Source organism: Vipera berus (assembly GCF_964194415.1).
Source record: "Vipera berus genome assembly, chromosome: Z".
Classification (NCBI taxonomy): domain Eukaryota; kingdom Metazoa; phylum Chordata; class Lepidosauria; order Squamata; family Viperidae; genus Vipera; species Vipera berus.
In genome coordinates, this window is record NC_138205.1 from 103228201 (window position 1) to 103249166 (window position 20966).

Consider the following 20966-nt stretch of genomic DNA (forward strand, 5'->3'; position numbering starts at 1 on the left):
ACAATTTCCATCAGTGCTCACATCTCTTAAACAGATAAAGCTTGTTCATCATCAGTAACAGCCTTTTGAAAAGGAGATGTTTGAAACACTGAAGATAGTGCTTATCATCAGTAACAGCCTTTTGAAAAGGAGATGTTTGAAACACTGAAGATAGTGCTTAAGCTTTCTTCATAAACTATGGGAATTTGCATTCAAATTCCCTCCAGCTTGTAAAGAACATTGAGTTGCATAAAAATACATTAAAAGGAATTGTTGTTGAGTGGCAAAACATTTGTATGCCCACAGGAGACCCATAGCTCTCTTGATTTACTCATTTAAGGCTAATTCAACAGCAGAAAAGTGCCATTATCAGTTGGAATGGATCTGAGGCTATCTCACAGTAGCCACTAGGCTCACTGCCTTATTTGACTCTTTCAGTTTTTCATGATAGCTTTAAAACAGCTTTTTTAAATCATGCAATTCATTTTTATTGTTGTTGTCTTTGTGGTCAATTAACATATCTGTTTAACTTTTTACTAATGCATAACTTTGGCTAACTTGGATAGTGGTACAATGACAGGATATAAATGTATGTAGAACAATCCAGATTGAGACTGCATGCTAGAAGAAGCTAATTCTCACAGTAGCAGCAGCTTGAAAATGGAACCAATTACTAAGTTCCTCCTCACTGGATCTGTCAGGTAGAAATTGGATGATCTTCTGCTGGGAATAGTTTGATTGAATACATGCAGGATATTAGTTTAAACTTTCCTTTCCAACCCTGTGTCTCTATGAAATACCAGTACAGACCTATGCATACCATAATTGAATAAAAAATAATAATAAATCTGATATATATAATTTATTATTCTAGGTTTTCCTTTAGTGCCAGCATCAATTCATGCTGTGGCCAGAGCCAGATATTTCAATGATAAGTAAGTATTTTGCTACTTTATATAAAGCTTAATTAGTATCTGTTAATATATATATAAAATTTTATTATTTAATTTATTTATTTTCTTCCAGCTGCTGAATTAATGTTGACACATATTTAAAGCTTAATTAGTTAATATATATATATATATATATATATATATATATATATATATATATATATATATATATATATAAGCTTAATTAGATGATATATATAATTTCATTATTTAATTTATTGATTTTCTTCCAGCTGTTGGATTAGTGTTGACACATATTTGCTGTACATTGTTCATGGGCCTGTAATGGCAGCTTTATTGGTGAGAATATTATTTGCTACTTTATTGTGAGTTCAGCACTATTCTAATTCTGCTACACTTCATTGTTCTTATTGAGATGTTTTGTCCCACGTTTCAGCACAGAATTCAGAACACCTAATGTTTTATAAAAATAATCAGCCAATTCCATGGTTCCTTGTGTCCTTAGGACTTCTGAACCATTATCTTGACCTGAAGCAGATTATTTTGTTCATGGTAGAGAAGCAACTTGGATGCTAGAAATCTATCAGTAACATGGCATGATAGTTTGGAATTTAAAATGAGTGGGGATTTTTCTGAGTAGTTGGGAACTGCCTGGTATAATATATATTTATATCTTCTTCTATATCTTCTATATCTTCTTTTAACTCTTTTGATGAGATATTGGGTTTGGAACCAAGTAAGGAAATTATTCCAGGTGAAGGCTTTTCACATGACTGGGGAAATTCCCTGGCAGAAAGTGGATAAATGGATAGGTTTTGCTAAAGCTGCAAAGAAAGGCAGACAGACAGATATTGCTTGTATGTGCCCTCATTTCAAAACATTTTGCAAGCATCTTTGCAAATGTTAATGTTTCCTTGTTGTGAGCTAAATTCCCTGTTGGCTACTAATGAAAATAAGAGTGATATTTTCTTTATATTGGAATATTCATATGTCTTTATCTTTGTTTAATTTTTTATAAAAATAAAAGTAACCCATTTTTTTTTCAGGTCAATTTTTTCTTTTTGCTCAACATTGTACGAGTTCTGGTAACAAAACTGAGAGATACACATCGGGCTGAATCCAATATGTACATGAAAGCTGTCAGAGCCACTTTAATTCTTGTGCCCTTATTAGGTATTCAGTTTGTCATTTTTCCTTGGAGACCAGAAAATAAACTTGCTGGAGAAATATATGATTACATCATGCATATTTTAATGCACTATCAGGTATGGGTTTATGATTGTTTTTTTGGTAATACTGGTAGGTTTCAGTTGACAAAAGAATATTTTCCCAGGAAACACAGCTGGCTTCAAATAATGGATTAGTGCCACTAAAGTCAATGAGAGTAAGTCAGCTTTACAGCAGATTAGTTGATTTGTGGGTTATTTTCCAAATAAAAAAATCCACACATAAATATGTGAGATAATTTAGGCTGAGATCTTATGCATATTAACTGAGTAAACACAGCATCTTACAGAAGATGATTTGATGGAGGCACAATTTTAGATCTATCCCTTGTGTTTGAATTTTCCTGTAGAAATACTACCTTACACAAAAGAAAGATTATGGAGGGACTTATGATATGTAGGGAAAACTAATCTGAAGAAGAGAGAATAAACATATACCCCTCCTTCCTGGCAAATAACTACCTGGGTAATGACTTTAATCTTCCCATCTAAAAATACATTCATGGGAAGAATAAATATTTGTACTTGCAAATCCAAAGAATACATAAAAATGTGAGTGGCAAATTTAGTCTGAATGAGAATGAGAATTGTCACTAAGTATATAACCATTTGGCATTGCATAAGTGCTTTTCCCAACACCATGGGAAGAAAACTACTTTGACTGATAGCCCATGAATGCATTCCACTTTTTTCTGCTAGTCTGAGATGCTGCTCATTGATCATCCTGAGAGTGCTTGGTATATATTTTCCAGTGCTTGGTATACCTTCTTCAGTGTTCCTCATTCATGGTAACAGGCAGTAACATCAAGAAGACTACATACGGCTTCTTTAAAACTCTGAAGGCATGGCAGTGTCACTAGGATCATACGGTAATGTGTGGACAAATGCAAGCTAAAACCACATGCAGCCTTTTAAATCCTTTTTTGTGACTTCCAAAGTGATCTAGTTACTGAAAATCATTGGCACGGTTTCTTGCTAACTTAATGGGAAATATTTTTTAAAAAAATCCAGTAAATAAGCATAATAAATTTGAGGGAGCTGGTTTGGTCTAGCAATTAAGGAGATTGTGACTTCTAGTTCCACATTAGGTATGAAAGTTGGTTGGGTGATTTGGGGCCAGTTAATTTCACTCAGCCCACAGTGCCAAGCTTGGGCAAAAAGTCGGTCGGTCAATTCCCATTACAATGGATCAATATTTTGTTGATACAAAAAATGTGGACCCTGCACTTTTAGGAAAATTCTAGGAAGAAAAAATACTTGGAGGGAAAGGACAAGAAAACTCAGATAATCCTGCACTGTCCATGAAGATATGACATAGTATTCCTGTTGTGTAGTGAGTTCGTTGTGCAGGAATGGAGACGAGGCAAGTGAGTTCAGCAATTGTCATGTTTATTTGCTTGCAGGATTTGAACTAAGAACTGGGCTGCAGCCTGCAGCAATTTATAGCCTGGCCCCTAGGTGGCAGCCAATAGGTTTAAACAACCCATTGCCGCCTAGGGGCAGCCAATAGCAGCACTGGAGACGGGGTGTCTGAGTTGCTGGAGAGCCATTAGCTAGCTCCAGCTTACCACGTGGTGTTACAATTGAGCCCAATACATAACACCCCTCCCCTCTTAGAATAGACAACATCATAGCAACAATTAGCAAAACAATACAAGTTACACGATTTAACATCATAGCAACAGTTAGGCAAGTTACACAATTTTAAAACCAGAATGAATAGGCTTCCATTAACAGCACACTAGACAATTAACAACATCATAGTTCCATTATTGTTTCAGTACAGCAACAAGTCAACAGTACAGACAACATTATAGTTCCTTTATTTTACAACATAATCTGCTAAATAAGTAGGAGGCTTGCGTGCCCTTGTGGAACGCCTCAGGTTTCCAGTTACTTTCTGGTCTACCAGCTTACCCATCGGGCCAGGCAGACCAGTGTCCCTTAATGCACTTGAGTCAAAGGAAATAGATGCTCTCTGGCTGGCCTCTCCGGGTTGGCCCACCCTAGAGTCAGATTGTTCAGCAGAGTTGGCACAGTGGTTGTTAAAATCTGGTTGGCTTGCTCCATCAGGGGATCCTTGTTGCACTTCTGGACTCCCCTCCTCTATGCCCAATTCCTCATTACTTATGAAGGAAGAGTCTTGATAGTCCAAGTGTGGGCTGGCTTGGCTGCAAGTTTGGGGACTTTGGGAGGGACTTATGAGGCAGTCCTCACTTAGTGGCCATTCTGGAAACTGTTTTCTGAGTTGATCAATGTGGCGTCTGATGACTCGCCCTCCCTCCAGCCCCACTTTGTAAGAGAGGGGACCAGATGATTTGGTAATTTTACCAGGAACCCACAGATTCCCATGTCCATAGTTTCTGGCCCATACCCAATCACCCATTTGCAGCCCCCTTGGGGGTTTTGATCGAGAGGCTTCTGCTGCCACTCTATCTGGATGCAACCTGTCCAGTTTATTGATCAGTCGCCTCCCCAACAAAGTTCTGCAGGACTTTTGCCTGTAGCAGTGCAGGGCATAGAATGCTGGCAAAGTAAAAAATCTGCCAGTCTGTGATGCCAGTCACCTGTTACTATCTGTTTAAGTGACTCCTTCCTGCTTGACCATTAGAGGACGGGTGAAAAGGGGCAGATGTTGCGTGTCTGATGAGATTTGCTCTTAGGAAGGCCTGAAATTCAGCAGTAGTGAATTGGGCCACATTGTCTGAAACTAAGACATCTGGCAACCCATGTGTGGCAAAGAGTTTTCTCAGCACCTGGATGGTCCTAGCAGTAGTCATGTTTGCAACTGGGATTACTTCAAGCCATTTGGAGTGGCTGTCTACTACTATGAGGAAGAGCTGCCCCTGAAAGGGCCCAGCGTAGTCTATGTGAATTCTAGACCAGGGAGTGTGCGTCTCCTCCCACATGTAAACTGGAGCATGTGACATTTCAGGCCTTGATTGCTGGCATGTATAACATCCATGTTCCTGTGCCTCAATGTCCTTGTCTAGGCCAGGCCACCAAAGGTAGCTTCTTGCTAAAGCTTTCATTCTGACAATGCCTGGATGGCCTTCAAGTAGTGACTGTAAAACTCTATGTCTCAGTGATGAGGGAATTATGACTCTGTTCCCCCATAGGATGCACCCCTTGTGAGCTGATAGCTTGTGTCTTCTAACAAAGTAACTCTGGAACTCAGAGCCTGGGCTTTTATCTAACCACCCCGTGTGTACCCATGAAAGCACTCTACTAAGTGTTTTATCAGTAGCTGTTTCTGCAGCTATGTCCCCAGCATGGAGGGGAAATTCTGGCAAATCCTGAATGGACAGAATTCTGGCTGCAGGGGCCGGGTCTGGTTCTGTTAGTGGCAGTGGGAATCTGCTCAGGCCATCAGCATGGCCCATTTCTTTGCCGGGTTTGTGAACCAGCTTAAATGGGTATGCAGACAGGAAAATAGACCATCTCAGCATTCTTGGGGAAAGTATGTGGGGAGTTTGTTTGTCTGTTGTGAAGAATCCCAGTGGTTGGTTTGTGGTCTGTGAAGACCGTGAAGTCCCTGCCATATAAATAGTCATGGAATTATTTAATTCCTGCTACAATGGGTAAGGCCTCTTTGTCAATTTGAGCATAGTTACGCTCAGCAGAGGACAGTGTCCTTGAATAAAATGCAATAGGGACTTGTGATCCATTCTTTTCTAAATATACTCAAGACTGCCCCCACCCCATAAGGAGATGCATCACATGCTAAACAGACTGGTTTAGACTCCCTAAAATGAGTTACGGTAGATTTAACTGACAATAGTGCCTTTAGGTCCTGGAAACTTTTCTCGTGAATGCTGGTCCATTTCTATGGAGCTTTTTTATCTAAGAGCTTGTGAAGAGGCTCTGCCAATGTGGCCTTCTTAGGCAGAAACGCATGGTAGAAATTGAGGAGGCCCAAGAATGCTTGTAGCTTTCCTTTGGATTTAGGACTAGGAGCCAAATGAATGGCCTTCACTTTGGACTCAGCAGGGTGAATACCGTTAGCATCAATTTGAAATCCCAGAAATTCAGTTTAAGAAACCCCAATACTACATTTACTCTTTTTTAATTTGAGGCCTGATTCACGTCTCTGAGGACAGCTCTGAGCCTGCTGGCTAATACCTCTGTAGATTCTCCAGCAATTATTACATCATCAAAATAAGGGCAAACACCCTGAATGCCTTTAAGTGTATGTTCAATGATTCCCTGGAAAATGCCTGGAGCAACACTAACTCCAAATTGTAAACACTTCACTTTGAAATCCCCCCTGTGAGTCATGCCGCTTGGGGGGGGGGCGAAAGCCCTAATAAGCAGGCATATACATAGAATGAAGGCTACTGCTAAGCTTGTAAGCCGCCCTGAGTCTTCGGAGAAGGGCGGGATATAAATGGAATTAAAATAAATAAATAAAATAAATGATTGTCTGAGCTGTGGCTGTGGCCTCATTGACTGGTAATTGCTGATAGGCCTGTGCCAAATCTAACTTTGCGAAAATAGTGCCCCCTTGCAAAGAAGCTAAAATGTGATTCACCACTGGGACAGGATATGCGTGTTGCTTAAGGGCTTTGTTAATAGTACATTTATGGTCTGCACATATACTAATTTCTCCGTTGGCCTTGAGTGGTGTGACTATAGGAGTTTCCCACTCCCCACCATCAACTGGTTGTAAAACGCCCTGTTCTACAAGCTTGTCTATTTCTGTGTCAATTTTATGTTTGAGGGCAGAGGGGACTCTTCGAGGCTTAACCCTAATGGGGACAATGCTGGGATCTAGCTTGAATGAAATAGGCAGGCCTGTGTATGTTCCTAGGGCTGAGTCAAATACGTCTGCAAAGTCCTCACAAACTGACATTAGATTTGCAGCTTGTGTCCAGTTGATACCAGTTACTTGAATGCCTAAAGCATCAAACCAATGAAGTCCTATTAGACTCATTCTCTGGCCCCCTACTATTATGACATCCAGGTGCCCATAAAACCCTTTAAATTTTACACCCAAGGTGGCTTCCCCTTTAACTTTGACTTTAGCATTTTGAAAATCAGTTAAAATTATGTCGGAGGGCCTTAGCTTGGCCCATTTTCTACTGCGACTGCACACAAAATTAAATTTGTCCACGGAAATAATGGAGACGGCTGAGCTTGTGTCCAACTCCATTTTACAGGGGACGCCTTGTAGCTCCACCTGAAGTTTAAATTTTGGTTTGAGGGGACGTCGGGCCCCAGTGGGGCATACACTTCTATGGCTTTTACAAAACCCCACACTAAACGGTCCCTGGGCCCCAGTACCTCTCCTAGTCAGATCTTCCGACTGGTGTTTCGGTGGCCGGTCCCTCTGGCGAGCTCAGAAAACTGCTGCGATGTGGGCGGTTTTGTCGCAAGCCCTGCACATGGCTGACCAGAATCTGCAATCAGCACATTGGTGGCTTATGCCACAACTTTTACATCTAAGTAAGAGAACTGCCTTGTAAGGAGTCTCTTGTTGCTTGCTACTGCAGTGCTGTGCGTTGGGCTGCTTGTGTAGCTTGTTGACTTCGGCATCTTCTTCCTCTGATGATTTCTCTGAGCGTTTGGCATCCTTGTGGTGGACTGTTTCTTTGTGTTTCGTCATTTTGGCAGGCTGGACTGTTTGGACTGTTTGGGCGGCTTTGTCTGCCATGACTTCATCCTGGGCTTTAGTGAAGGTTAAATTCTGTCTAGCAAACAGTCTTTGCTGCAGCGTTCGGTTTCGTAGGCCGCAGACGAGCCGGTCTCACAGTCGCTCTTCAACATCCGCAAATTTACATATGCATGCGGCCTGCCTCAAGGCTGCGATGTATTCTGACACGGTCTCACCGGGCTGCTGCATTCGCTGTTCGAATTTGTAACACCAAGCAATCACAGACATCTTCAGCTGGAAATGTTCTCCTAGCTTCTTCTTAAGCTCAGAGTAGAAGACTGACTCCAGTGGTGTCAGGGCGAACAGATTTTTGGCCAGGTTGAATGTGCCTGGGCCGCACACACAGAGCAGTGTGGTGGCCTTCAGCCCATCGTCTGCAACCTGATTTGCCCGGAGGTAATTTTCTACCTGGGACAAGTAGGATGGCCATCCCTCCGTATGCTTGATATCGAACTCTCGCAGCCTTCCAACCTTAGGCATTCTTCAGGTCCTCTCAGCTGGTTCCTGCATCTTCTGATCCTGCTTCTCCGATGCCCAGGAACTGATCCACTGAGCACGTGGTCGCTAGCGTGTCTGGCTAGCCAACCAAAGGGGGGGGAAATGCCTTTTCCTGCCAGGCGTGCGCTGCCTCTCCCCTAGTGAACTTCAGCTCTTTTGGAGAAGCAAGATCCCACCTTCATCGCCAGTGTTGTGTAGTGAGTTCGTTGCGCAGGAATGGAGATGAGGCAAGTGAGTTCAGCAATGGTCATGTTTATTTGCTTGCAGGATCTGAACTAAGAACTGGGCTGCAGCCTGCAGCAATTTATAGCCTGGCCCCTAGGCGGTAGCCAATAGGTTTAAAGCAATTCACTGCCACCTAGGGGCAGCCAATAGCAGCACTGGAGACGGGGTGTCTGAGTTGCTGGAGAGCCATTAGCTAGCTCCAGCTTACCACGTGGAGTTACAATTGAGCCCAATACATAACAATTCCCATATTGTATTATAAATTAAAGATGGCCTCAGCCATAAAATGTTTGCCCACCTTTCATATAGCTTTTTTGAGCAAAGAGTGTCTGTATGGCAAACTTCTTTTCTTCCCTACCTACAACTTCCTGACACATCAATGTCTGTAATAATTAGATCAAGATGCTTTATAATATACTAGTGGGCTAGCTCTTCTAGAGTTAAATAGATCAATAAAAATCTGGCATATTTTATTTTATGCATTTATATGGCAGTAATTTGGTCCTTTAATTAGATAACCTTTATTGTCGTTTTTTACTGTGGGCACAATGGCACACATTAAAAATGAAATTTAGTTGCTTGCTCTCAAAGTGTACATATACACAACACACATTTAAACATACTATATACAATATATGTATAGACCTACACCCTTACATATAACCAGGGCTTTTTTTCTCATAGCACACTCAGAACGGAGTTCCGGCACCTTTTTTGGATGGAACCTTGTAGGGTAGGCAAGGCGGGTTTTATGACGTGTGTCAGTTCCGGCACCTTTTTCTTTTACAAAAAAAGCACTGCATGTAACTATTAATCACTGTCCATGTTGAATACATAACAGAAGGAGGAAGCTTTAGAGTTCACAAGGTTAATACTATATGGCACAAAACTGTGACTGAATCTGAATGTTCTGCTTCGGATACCACGGAGCCTCTCCCAGAAGGTAACAAGGAAAACAGGTTGTGAAGAGGATGTGTCGTGTCCCAGACAATCTTACTGACCCTGCTCAAGCAACACTTATGTGCTATGTCCTGGATGGAGGGGAGGGTTAGGGTTCCTACCACTCTCTGCACCACCTTCCTGTCTGAAACAGTGATGCTTCTAAACCAGACTGTGATGCTGTATGACAGGATGCTCTCGATTGTCCCCATGTAGAAAGTGGTCAGGACAGGGAAAGGAAATGTGCTTTTCTTATGCAATGCAGAAGATGCAGGTATTGCTGTGCCCACTTCACTTCACCACCGTTGAGCGACCAAACCAGCCTACTCGTTAGCTGCACACCCAGGAATATGATGCTGGTAACCATCTCCACAGGTGAATCATTAATGCACAGAGCAGTGTGGCTGTGCCTGCCTTTTCTGAAATCGACAATAATATATTTGGTTTTTCCAGTATTTAAAACTGGAAGATATTAAAAAGATTTAATATCTTCTGGCTTGCAGGATCTTTGTAAGCATCTGCCAACCCTTTAAGTTAAACTTAATCAGGAAACAGAATCCAGAAGAAATATTGCAATCCTACTTCATTGATAGTAATAGAATCTTGAAACTCTGTCAGCAGAGCTAATTTAAGTTTCTCTCTAATATTCTTTTTTATTCCTGGGCTTAAATCATATTTTGATAACTGTCACATTCCAAGATCATTTCTGTGATTATCTAGAGCATCTCCCCTGATATAAAAAGCAGTTAATGCAAATTGCCAGAAAATCATTTTTTAATGATTACTTTTTATTCATGTATACTTATTTATTCCCAATGCAGGCTTTGAAACCATACTTTTCCCTAATGTAAGCTCCTTTAACATAAGAAATGTTCCTTGTACAGTTTGAATAAATTACATCCCTTCATTGGTTTTTTGTTTTTTTTTTCCTAAAAGTTTGATTTGGGAAAGACAATGAATGGTGTTTGATTTTAAGCATCCAAGCACTGCTTGTTCCAACAGTGGAACAACCAGATATGATCCCTGTAAAGTAGTGGGTCCGACGCAACGAAGAGACACCAGCTGGAGTACTGGTTCAGCTCTTTATTGAAGGGGTCCGTACTGAGAAACATGGGCTACCTGACCTCCTTATATACCTGGCCAGGTAGGCAGCTAGCCAATGGGGTTGGCCCTAGGTTTCCCACCGGATGCTCGGTTTCCCACCAACCGTCCAGGCCAACTCCCCCTAGTGGCCGCTGCTATGTAGGTGACCTGCACCTGGATAAATAACACCCCTCCCCCCTTAGAGAAGAGCCTCCCTCACAACTATGCAACATAATACAACTATATACAATGTGTAACTATATACAAATACAGTGAGGTTGATGGGTCACTGGCAAACGTAGTCTGCTAGGTGCGCTGGAGTCCTGTGGGGCCTGGTGGATCGTCTGAGTGGGGCTTCGCCCTGGCCCTGGTCATCTGGCTCACGGTGCTCCTGGGCTGGGTTGGGTCCGGCTGCCGGGTCACCACCACCGATGATGCCCTGTTGCTGCTGCAGGGCCGGCTGATGGAGGCCATCCCACACTGATTCAGGGTCCGTGCAGCTTTCCACTGGTCTGGGGTCTCCTGGGGTGTGGTTTTCCAGTTGGACATGGGTGGTGCACTCAGGGGCCCTTTCCCTGAGCTGGTCGATGTGTCGTGTGATATGTCGATCCCCCTCCAACCCGACGATATAGGAGAGGGGCCCGGTTTTCTCTACCACGGTCCCCGGAATCCATGGATGTCCTGCCCCATAGTTCCTTACCCAGACCAGGTCCCCCATGTTGAGCACCCTAGGTGCCGAGGGCTTCTCGGTCTCTGCTGCCACTCAGTCAGGGTGCAGCCAGTCAAGCTTGGTGATGAGGCGCCGTCCCCATCGTAGTTCTGCTGGGCTCTTCCCTGTGGCCATGCACGGTGTGGTGTGCTGGTCGAGCAAGAATTATGCCAGCCATTGATGTCAGTCCCCGCTGATTATGCACTGGAGTGCGTCCTTGGTCGTCCTTACCATCCGTTCAGCTTGACCGTTAGTCGACGGGTGGAAGGGTGCGGAGGTGGCGTGTCTAATCCAGTTCGCCTTCAAGAACACCTGGAAATCATTAGCGGTAAACTGAGGCCCGTTATCAGACACAATTATGTCTGGGAGGCCGTGTGTGGCAAAGAGGGCCCTGAGCACCTGGATTGTCCTTGCTGAGATCATGTTGGGAACAGGGACTACCTCCAGCCACTTAGAGTGGCTGTCTACTACTACCAGGAACAGCTGACCCTGGAAGGGCCCCACGTAGTCAATGTGCACGCGGGACCAGGGAGTGTGTGTTGCCTCCCACCTGTGCACAGGGGCGTGGGGCATCTCTGGCCTGGATCTCTGGCATGTGTAACAGCCCTTGACCCGTTCCTCAATGTCCTTGTCCAGCCCTGGCCACCAGAGCTAACTCCTGGCCAGTGCCTTCATCCTAACCACCCCCGGATGTCCCTCGTGCAGAGACTCCAATACCCTGTCCCGGAATGCTGTGGGAATGAAGACCCTGCTTCCCCAAAGGAGGCAACCCCAGTGTGTGGAGAGTTATGCCTGGAATTCAGGTCCTGGGGACCTGCCCTGCCAGCCTGTGCATACCCACGAGGGTACCCTACTGAGGATGTTGTCATAGGCTGTCTTTGCTGCAATGTCCCTGGCATGTACTGGGCATTCTGTTAATTCCTGCAACGCCAGGACCTGTGATGCTGGGGCTGGGTCTGGTTCTGTAGTGTCTATGGGCAGCCTACTTAGGCTGTCTGCGTGGCCCATCTCCTTCCCTGGCTTGTGCACAAGCTTGCAATTGTACGCTGCAAGGAAGATGGACCACTGGAGCATTCTGGGAGATAGTATTTGGGGGGGTCTGTTTGTCCATTGTGAACAGGCCGAGCAGGGGTTTGTGGTCTGTGTAAATTGTGAACTCCCTACCATAGAGATAACCATGGAACTTTTTGACCCCAGCAACTATTGCCAGGGCCTCTTTATCTATTTGGGCATAGTTCCTCTCTGCTCCAGACAGCGTTCTAGAGTAGTAAGCTATTGGGATCTGGGCCCCATTAGGCTCAAGGTGGCTTAGTACAGCACCCACACCGTAAGGGGATGCATCACACGCGATGCATATGGGCTTTGATTCTATAAAGTGTGTCACTGTGGACTTGTCAGACAGTAGTGCCTTCAAAGCTCTAAAGCTTTGGTCGTGGACCATGGTCCAGGCCCATGCTGCCTTCTTTTCCAATAGCCTGTGTAGTGGTTCTGCAATGGCTGCCTTGTGTGGGAGGAATATGTGGTAGAAATTGAGCAGGCCCAGGAATGCCTGCAGCTCTGCTTTGTTCTTGGGTGTGGGTGCCAGCTTGATGGCCCTTACCTTGGACTCTGTGGGGTGGATTCCCTTTGCATCTATCCTGAACCCCAGGAATTCTGTGGAAGGGACCCCAATACTGCACTTCTCCCTCTTTAATTTGAGGCCAGCAGCACGCAGCCTGGCTAGGACCTCCCTTAGCCTGCCTGCCAGTTCCTCAGCTGATGCTCCTGTAATCAGGACGTCATCAAAATAAGGGCAGACTCCTGGGATGCCCTTGAGAGGTTCCTGGAAAATGCCAGGAGCTACACTGATCCCAAACTGCAGCCTGTTTACCTTGAAAGCTCCCCTCTGTGTCACTATAGTCTGTTCTTCTGCTGTTGCCCTAGTAACTGTGAGCTGCTGGTACGCCTGTGTGAGAACATGGCTGACCCTGGGGACCGGGTAAGCGTGCAGGTTCAGGGCACGGCTCACCAAGCATTTGTAGTCAGCGCAGATCATCACCTCCCTGTTAGACTTGAGTGGGGTGACTATCGGGGTTTCCCACTCCCCCCATCTCTGGGCTCTAGGATTCCCTGGCCTACCAGCTTGTACAATTCGCTCTCGATTTTGTGCTTGAGCGCGAAGGGGACTCGCCGCGGCCTGACTCTAATGGGGCGGATGCTCGGGTTCAGTTTGAACAAGATGGGGGCCCCTGTGTACTTGCCCAGCTTTCCATCGAAGATGTCTGCAAACTCCTTGCAGACGGCCTCGATGGACTCTCCCTGGATGCGTTGGATCCCTGTGACTATGATTCCAAGGGCCTCAAACCAGTCTAGGCTGACTAGACTGGCTCTCTGGCCCTCTACCACCACTACCTCCAGGTGCTCCTCGCGACTCTTAAACCCCACGGACAGGGTGGCCTCCCCTTTTACCTTGACTCAGGCATTTTGGAAGTCGGTCAGGGCTAAATTTGAGGGCCGCAATTGAACCCGCTGCTTGCTCCGGCTGTTAATGTAGTTAAGGGTCTCATTGGAGATGACGGAGACCGCAGAGCCGGAGTCAAACTCCATTTTACAGGGGACACCCTACAAGCGGATTGTTAATTTAATTTTGGGTTTGAGCAGCCGGTTGCTACCAGTGTGGTGGATGCCCAGCCGGCTCTCAAAAAATCCAATTTGTAATCAGGTCAGGGCCCCAGTAACTCTCGGCGGCGAATCTTCCGGGCGCAGCTCGTGGATCTCTTCTCGGGGTCGGTGGCTACGACAGACCATGGCTATGTGGCCTGTCTTCTTGCAGGCCCGACACGTGGCTGACCAGAACTTGCAGAGCGTGCACACATGGTTTCCGCTGCAGCCTGTGCACTTCTGTGAGCCGTCAGTCACACTGTGCACTTCTGTGAGCCGTCAGTGGGCTTGTCCGGCCATCTGTCTCGTTGGTTTGGGGCCGCCTTCCATCGGAGGAGGTCGATGTTCCGTTCGTCGTCCTCGTCCTTGGCCGTGGCAACCTGCTGGTGCACGGTGCCCGTCTGGCTGCCGGATCTGGATTCCTGGATGGCCTGGACAGCCCCGCAGACCACTTCGTGGGCCAGGATGTCTCTTTCTTCCTTTCTCTCAAATGGGGCTCCATCCTTCCTAGTCCTAAATCAAATACCTACAGTATTGTACAGATAGTCCTCAACTTACTAACATTTGTAACTTTGACTATTTGAAGTTAATGACAGTACTGAAACAAGTGACTTACAACCAGTCCTTACAACCATTGCAGCATTCCCCACAATCCCAGGATCAAAATTCAAGCAACTAGTAAGTGGAATTTATTTACAACAGTTGTAGCCACTCAAGGGTCATGTGATCATCATTTATGACTTTCCCAGGGGGCTTCCAATAAGAAAAGTCAGATTTGGGGAGTGGGGGAGACAGATTTGTTTAATAACCAAAGTGATTTGCTTAACAAATAGGGCAAAACAAGTTGTAAAATCAGGCATGACAGCCAGATCACTTTGTAATGGAAGTTACAGTCTTAATTGTGATTGTAAATCAAGGACTAGCTGTAGGCTGTTCTTATGCCACCAAAATGTGAAATAACCTAAATCCTTTAGGAGTCAGAGATAAATAACTAATTGCTAAGTAACAGTTCACTGAGCAAATATTTGCATTTAGATTATATCAGACTTTGAAATCATTACTGATGCTTCAAGGAAATTTAAGTGTAGCTACAGCTATATAAAAAGCTATGTTAAGCTGTGTATTTATAGCAAAGAGCAGCATTTATGTTGCCAGGATATCAAACCAAGATCGGATCAGACCATAAATTATGCAGCAGTATGCTAGTCTGCTAATAACAGGAGAAACCAACAATATGATTTCCTACATACAAAAGTTGTGTGGCCTGCAAATAATGTGATGCTGGCATGTGAGACAGCTTCATTTCCCCTTCATCTAGATCAATGTGTTTTCTGCAAAGCCCATTAAACTCATATTGTTGCAGTAATCTGTTTATTAGCTTGTAATACATGCATTCTCCAAGCTATAAAAATATGTAAGGTTATACATAAGCTACCATGCAAAAAGGTATAAACTCATCTATTGATTTATTATTGCTGCCATAAGATATTAAAAACAATAAAGTTGGCAAGACAGAATATTGCGACTACTCTCAAAAGGATGAGCACTATCATACAAGAATTATCCTTCTTCTAAGAAATTTTACAAAAGCACATGCATACTTAGCTTGACATTGGGTAATGTTTAAATATTTAATGGAAAGCTATCAAGATCATCAGCATTTAATCTAAAATTAAATGCCACTGAAGATAAGAAAAACCTACTCAAATTATTAAATTGTAATTGGATGTATTTTGTGAAAGAGTCAAACCCATGGATAATATTGAAGAAATCATGTGATTTCCTTCTATTTAAAAACCTTGAATCAAAGTATCATCTGCTCTTAATTCCATTGATAGTCACTCATTGACTAAGCCATAATGAGGTTTGTTTTGTTTTAATCTGTTTATATTGTAATTTATAAACCATAGTTTCTACTTTGTCAGAAGGATACACCCTGAGACTGCAAACCATACACAATTCCCAAAACCTATGTGCAAGATTTGCCGGTTTGTGCAAATCTCCATACAATGCTATGACTGTGATTTATTTATTTATTTATACTTTTGTTTAGCTTTCATTTTGTATTATCTCAAGCTGCTTCAAACTTTATAGTTCTTTGTGAGCCATAGCAGAATGGCTGAGGTAGGACAGGAAGAAGCAGAATGATTCTAGTACTCCTAAACTATGATGTTTGCATTTTGTATATTGTAATGAAATTATGGAAGCTTAGTACATGCAGTTGCCCTCATTCCAAATTTTGGATTGCAAGATTGTTCAAATAGGAACAGCGTTTCAGGGGCATTGTCCCATGATGCCTAAGATACAATCTCTACATTATTGTACCTTATCTCTAGCAAAACACAGATGGATTATATTACAACTGCTTTGGAATAATACTTTAAGAATACTGGAAAAAATGCATTAAAATGTGTCCACTGATTGTCATGGATATTTCCTAGTCATTTCTTCCTTGGAGTTATTGGATATGGGTAATCCAGTGGCTCAGAGTTCTAGAAGCTGTAATTTCAAAGAAATTTAGTGGTCCTGTTGGAGAAGGCTGCACTGATGGAAGAACAATAGTTTTAGGCAAGGACAGTAGCTTCAGGTTCAAAATGTTATAAAGCAAACAAGCTATTTTGAAATTACCTCACTTATTGCCATTAGCCTCTTCATTGTTTCTTACATGGCTCTTGTATTTGCCTCTGGTAGTATTCCCTACAGAATAGCGAATTAAAATCTAATTTCAAGACCATCTGAACACGTCCAGATCAGATTACACTTGGGCAAAATACAATATATTTATGAAACCGCATAATCCAAAATGCTTTTATGAATGAGATAGAAATATTTTTTTAAAAGGAAGAAAGTTGCTATTACAAAAGGAGTGCAATATTATATACATTTATTAAATTGCTTATGAAACTATAGAGAATTCAGAAGTGCTTATTTCCAGGGGTGTGTACCTATGCGTATGTGTGTGTATAATACAGACAGAGACACACAAAGGGACACATAAATATGTCTTTGTATGTGTTTATTTTTGATGCACAAATGTGCAGTCTTTTAATAACGGTGGTCTGCATTTAATATTTTTAGGAAGAGTAAGGACTGCAACAGGTGGAAAAATTAACAAGCAGGGTATGGACCCATAAGGCCAGGATTTTATTTCCACTGAAAAGAAAATAGCTTTTTAAAATCTATGCTAACACAATTTTAGGGCAAGTTCTACAATTTGCCTTATTTCCCACATTATAATGCAGGTATTGATCCTTGTGACTGGCATGGGCTTTAAGGCTGCAACAAATAATTAGGGATCCTGTATTAATGGGTAGAATTGACATATCTGAACTACAACAATCCAGATGTCCTCTAAATGGTAGCAAAGAGCTTCCTGTATCCTTGGGCCATCTAATGAAGAGTTGGATTTTGGTAACTCATTTAATGACAATCCTATTGATGGGATTTTAGAACTTTCACTTCTATTTTGCCTGATGAGCAGGGAGCTGGACTAGAAGACCTCCAAGGTCATTTCCAGATTCTATTCTGTTCTGTTCTGTTCTGTTCTAATTCTAAAATAGCAGACAAGAAATGGAAACAAGGAAATAATAGACAAGAAAGGGAATCACATGTGATCTGCTGACAAAAGATCACCCAGTCCAAAGCCTTGTGTCCTTTGGGGAAAATATCACAATTGCCATCAGTAAAACTTGCACCAAATAAATATGTTTCTTTTTTTTTTCAAATGTTCCAAAATTCTATGCTGCTTGTCCTGTATTCTTTTGGAAAAGAAATTATTAGTTTCAGACCATTAATTTTCTCTATTAGCTAGCATTTGAATAACTTTTTCCCCACAAATTTCTCTACTTTGTGAAAATAACACTTTCTATCAAATGACTTGGTTTTTATGGGAAGAAAGGGTGAATGCCTGAAAAGTGCCACATTTTATTTTACAGAAGAGGCATCCACAGGAGGCAGAGAAAGGGGTGTCAAAAAGTCATGACATTGTCATGATGACCATAGTTGAATCCCTCTCCATTTTCTTACGTGTGTTACTGGTTCAGTACTTGTTAAAAAGGAGCAGGGGTTTAGACTAAGTTTTTTGGGAAAAGTCCAACGTGATAATTGCTCAATAGAAAAAAAAAAGGCAGAAGGCATAATTGTATGGGTTTATAATTTTTACATTGAAAAATTATACATATGGAGTTGGACTTTGCAGGTGCCATCTTGACTTTTTGAGAGTCCACCTTGACCCCCATTGTGGATATCCTTTTGTTTTGTCTCTAATCACGGAAAACTAAATGTAAGGAATAAATTGTGAAATTCAGGACAGACAGAATGAAGTGTTTCACATCAATATGAAAATGTAACTGAAGATCAATAATGGAATATCTTTTCATTATGTGTGGTGATAATTCTTGAGTTAAGTACCATTGAATCAGAACAGTATCAAGACATTCATTTCCATCCTTCTTAATTAAGATTTTAGGATGTGTGATTAGTTTTTAAATGGTTTTAAAAGGAGATTAGAGAGAGGAAGAAACAAGAGAAACAGATGAGGATTAGCTCATTAATGACCTGGTTGTCTGTTTTCTATAACAGGATGCTAGGTTAGATAGCTCTTTGATCTAGCAGAATTCTTGAATTGTGAGTTATTATACTCTACTATACCTACAGTGAAATGTTATAAAATATATCCGCTTTATTTCATTCCATAATTTCTGTATTCATAGAAACAATCTGAATAATTTGCATTTAATTTTTCCTTTCAGGGCCTACTTGTGGCAACTATTTTCTGTTTCTTCAACGGAGAGGTGAGTGAATAAACTTCATTTCATGTAATTTAATACTGCCATTTAGTCCTAGTATGATAAGTAGAATTCACTTCAGATTAGCTTGGAAAACAAAACAAATTGCTCCCAACAAATGACAGAAATACCTTGGTTGACATTTTGAGCCAGGTCAATTTTATTCATTGATCAGAAAACTATCTTTTAACATTTAGCTTAACACTGCACGCATGGTTTACTAATCCATTTTATCTCTGCTGTTTTAGTAGTTACCATTTGTTTTAATTTGTTGTGTCAATACATTTTATAAGGATTTTTGTGAGCTTTTATTATTGCCTTGTTACTCTGCAACCTGCTGTTGTAATGTGAGTAATGAAAATACAATGAAGAAATGAATCTTTAGGAAATGAATGAAATCTTTAGGATGAGGTAGGGAAAAAAGTGAGATTTTGGTATGGGGAAGTACAGCAAAAGATTTTAATCCATGTTACAGGTAGGCCTCGACTTATGGCCATTTGTTATGATAGTGGTAAAAAAAAGTGTCTTATGACTGACTGATCCTCACATTTAAAACCGTTGCAGCATCCCCATAGTCACCTGATCAGAATTTGGCCTCTTGGCATCCAGCATGTATTTACAATGATTGTTGCATCTTAGATCACAGGGTCACAGTTTACAACTTTCCCAGCCAGCTTTTAGCAAGCATAGTCAACATGGGAAGCTGGATTCACTTAACAACCATGTGATTTGCTTAACAACCATGACAACAATTGGGCAGGACTCACTTAATGTCCATCTCACTTAGTGAGAGAAGCTCCAGTCTCAGTTATGGTCATAAGTCAAGGACTACTTATAAATTAAAATTCTGAAAGTCCTAAATGTTAAATGTTCACAGCAAGAATTCAACAACATCAAGAACAAATGCTTTTAAAAGTTTTGGTATGACTGGATTCATGATAACTATTAATAGTGAATGGATTAATTAGTACAGTTGCTTACAACAGCAGCTGCAATCATGTTCAATTGTCCATATTTACATAATCTGAAGCGACTCCTGGGCTGGGAGGAAAAATCTACTGGGACCATATGTCTTCCATTTATCTTCCCCCGGATTATATTATGCTTTTGATACTGAATTGTATATCCCTACTACAGATGAGATTGTGGAGAACTTGTCAAGGTCTAGTGGCTATGAAGGTCTGGATTGGTTGAAACATTCTGAAGTTGAATTAAAAAAAAAACCAATTTGGAATTTGTCAATCATGACTCTGTCAGCTCCAAACATTTTCCCCAAGGGAGTGACACTATCTATGATTGATTTGGGCTGTGTGATTTGGTGATTCTCCTGGATTCATGGCTGCTGATGGACAAGTAGAAACAGATATGACTTTTGCATATACCTAGAGCCTGCAGATCCTGATACAGTAAATCATGTCCTCACTAAATCACTGTAGTAAATCACTGTGCATTTAGATTGCAGTAACGTGTTCTGTGTGGGGCTGTTTAGATCAAAGTACAAGGGGGGAGGGAATATGACAACCCACTTGCTAGCAGGCTTCCAGAAATATATAGCACTGGTATTGTGGACTATGCATTGGCTCTCAATAATTTCAGAGGTACAATTCAAAATTCTGGGTTTGATCTATAAATTCCTAAACCATATCAAGAGAGATTATTGATTGTCCTAGTTTCATAATGTGAGTGAGGATAAATCTGTTGGGGTTTTTTTTATCATAAGTGAAAAATTAGCACCCCTTGGGCTCAGCCTTCCTATGAAAGCCATTCTTTGCATGTTAAATTATCCCCTTTAATATCATTCCAGTAGATGACAAAAGAGGAGCTCTGCCAGAGACACCATTGATTGTTTCTGTTGTTATAATTATTTCTTTTTTGTTGGCTTGATAATGCTCTGACAAATTGTGGTTTAAATTTAATTTAGCTTTAATTTAATTTTATTTGATACAGGTTTTAATTAACTGTGGAAAGCATTGTGAGTTCGAGGTAAATAAGCACAATAGATAAATAATGTCCCAAGGTGTTTTTGCAATTCTAGTATTCTAGCAATTTGAATATAGAAGAAATTAAAGACATGAGGATCATGTCAGTTTATTTTTAAGTCTGTCTCTTGATCCCTAGTATCTTTGCCTTTTGCTCTTATAAACAAAAATGGAAAAAGTCTGGTTTTCACCCGGAAGAAAAATATACATAGCCAGTCCTCTTCAAAATCTCAACATCCTTGACTTCCGGTGGCTGCGCGGCGCCGGAGACAGCCTTTCCGGGCTGCCCGCGGCTCAGCTGAGTAATTTTCACCCGAAACAGCGTCGATCAGCT

At 42.0% G+C, this 20966-nt stretch overlaps 1 protein-coding gene across 1 annotated transcript in view; it reads left to right on the plus strand.

Moving 5' to 3' along the window:
- CALCR (calcitonin receptor) overlaps nucleotides 1-20966 on the plus strand; it is a 104421-nt gene that overhangs the window by 72209 nt on the left and 11246 nt on the right. Inside the window, exons 9-12 of the mRNA XM_081345566.1 lie at nucleotides 854-914; nucleotides 1166-1232; nucleotides 1940-2158; nucleotides 18618-18659. Of these exons, the coding sequence (XP_081201692.1) occupies nucleotides 854-914; nucleotides 1166-1232; nucleotides 1940-2158; nucleotides 18618-18659 (389 nt within the window). The remainder of the gene's footprint in view (nucleotides 1-853; nucleotides 915-1165; nucleotides 1233-1939; nucleotides 2159-18617; nucleotides 18660-20966) is intronic.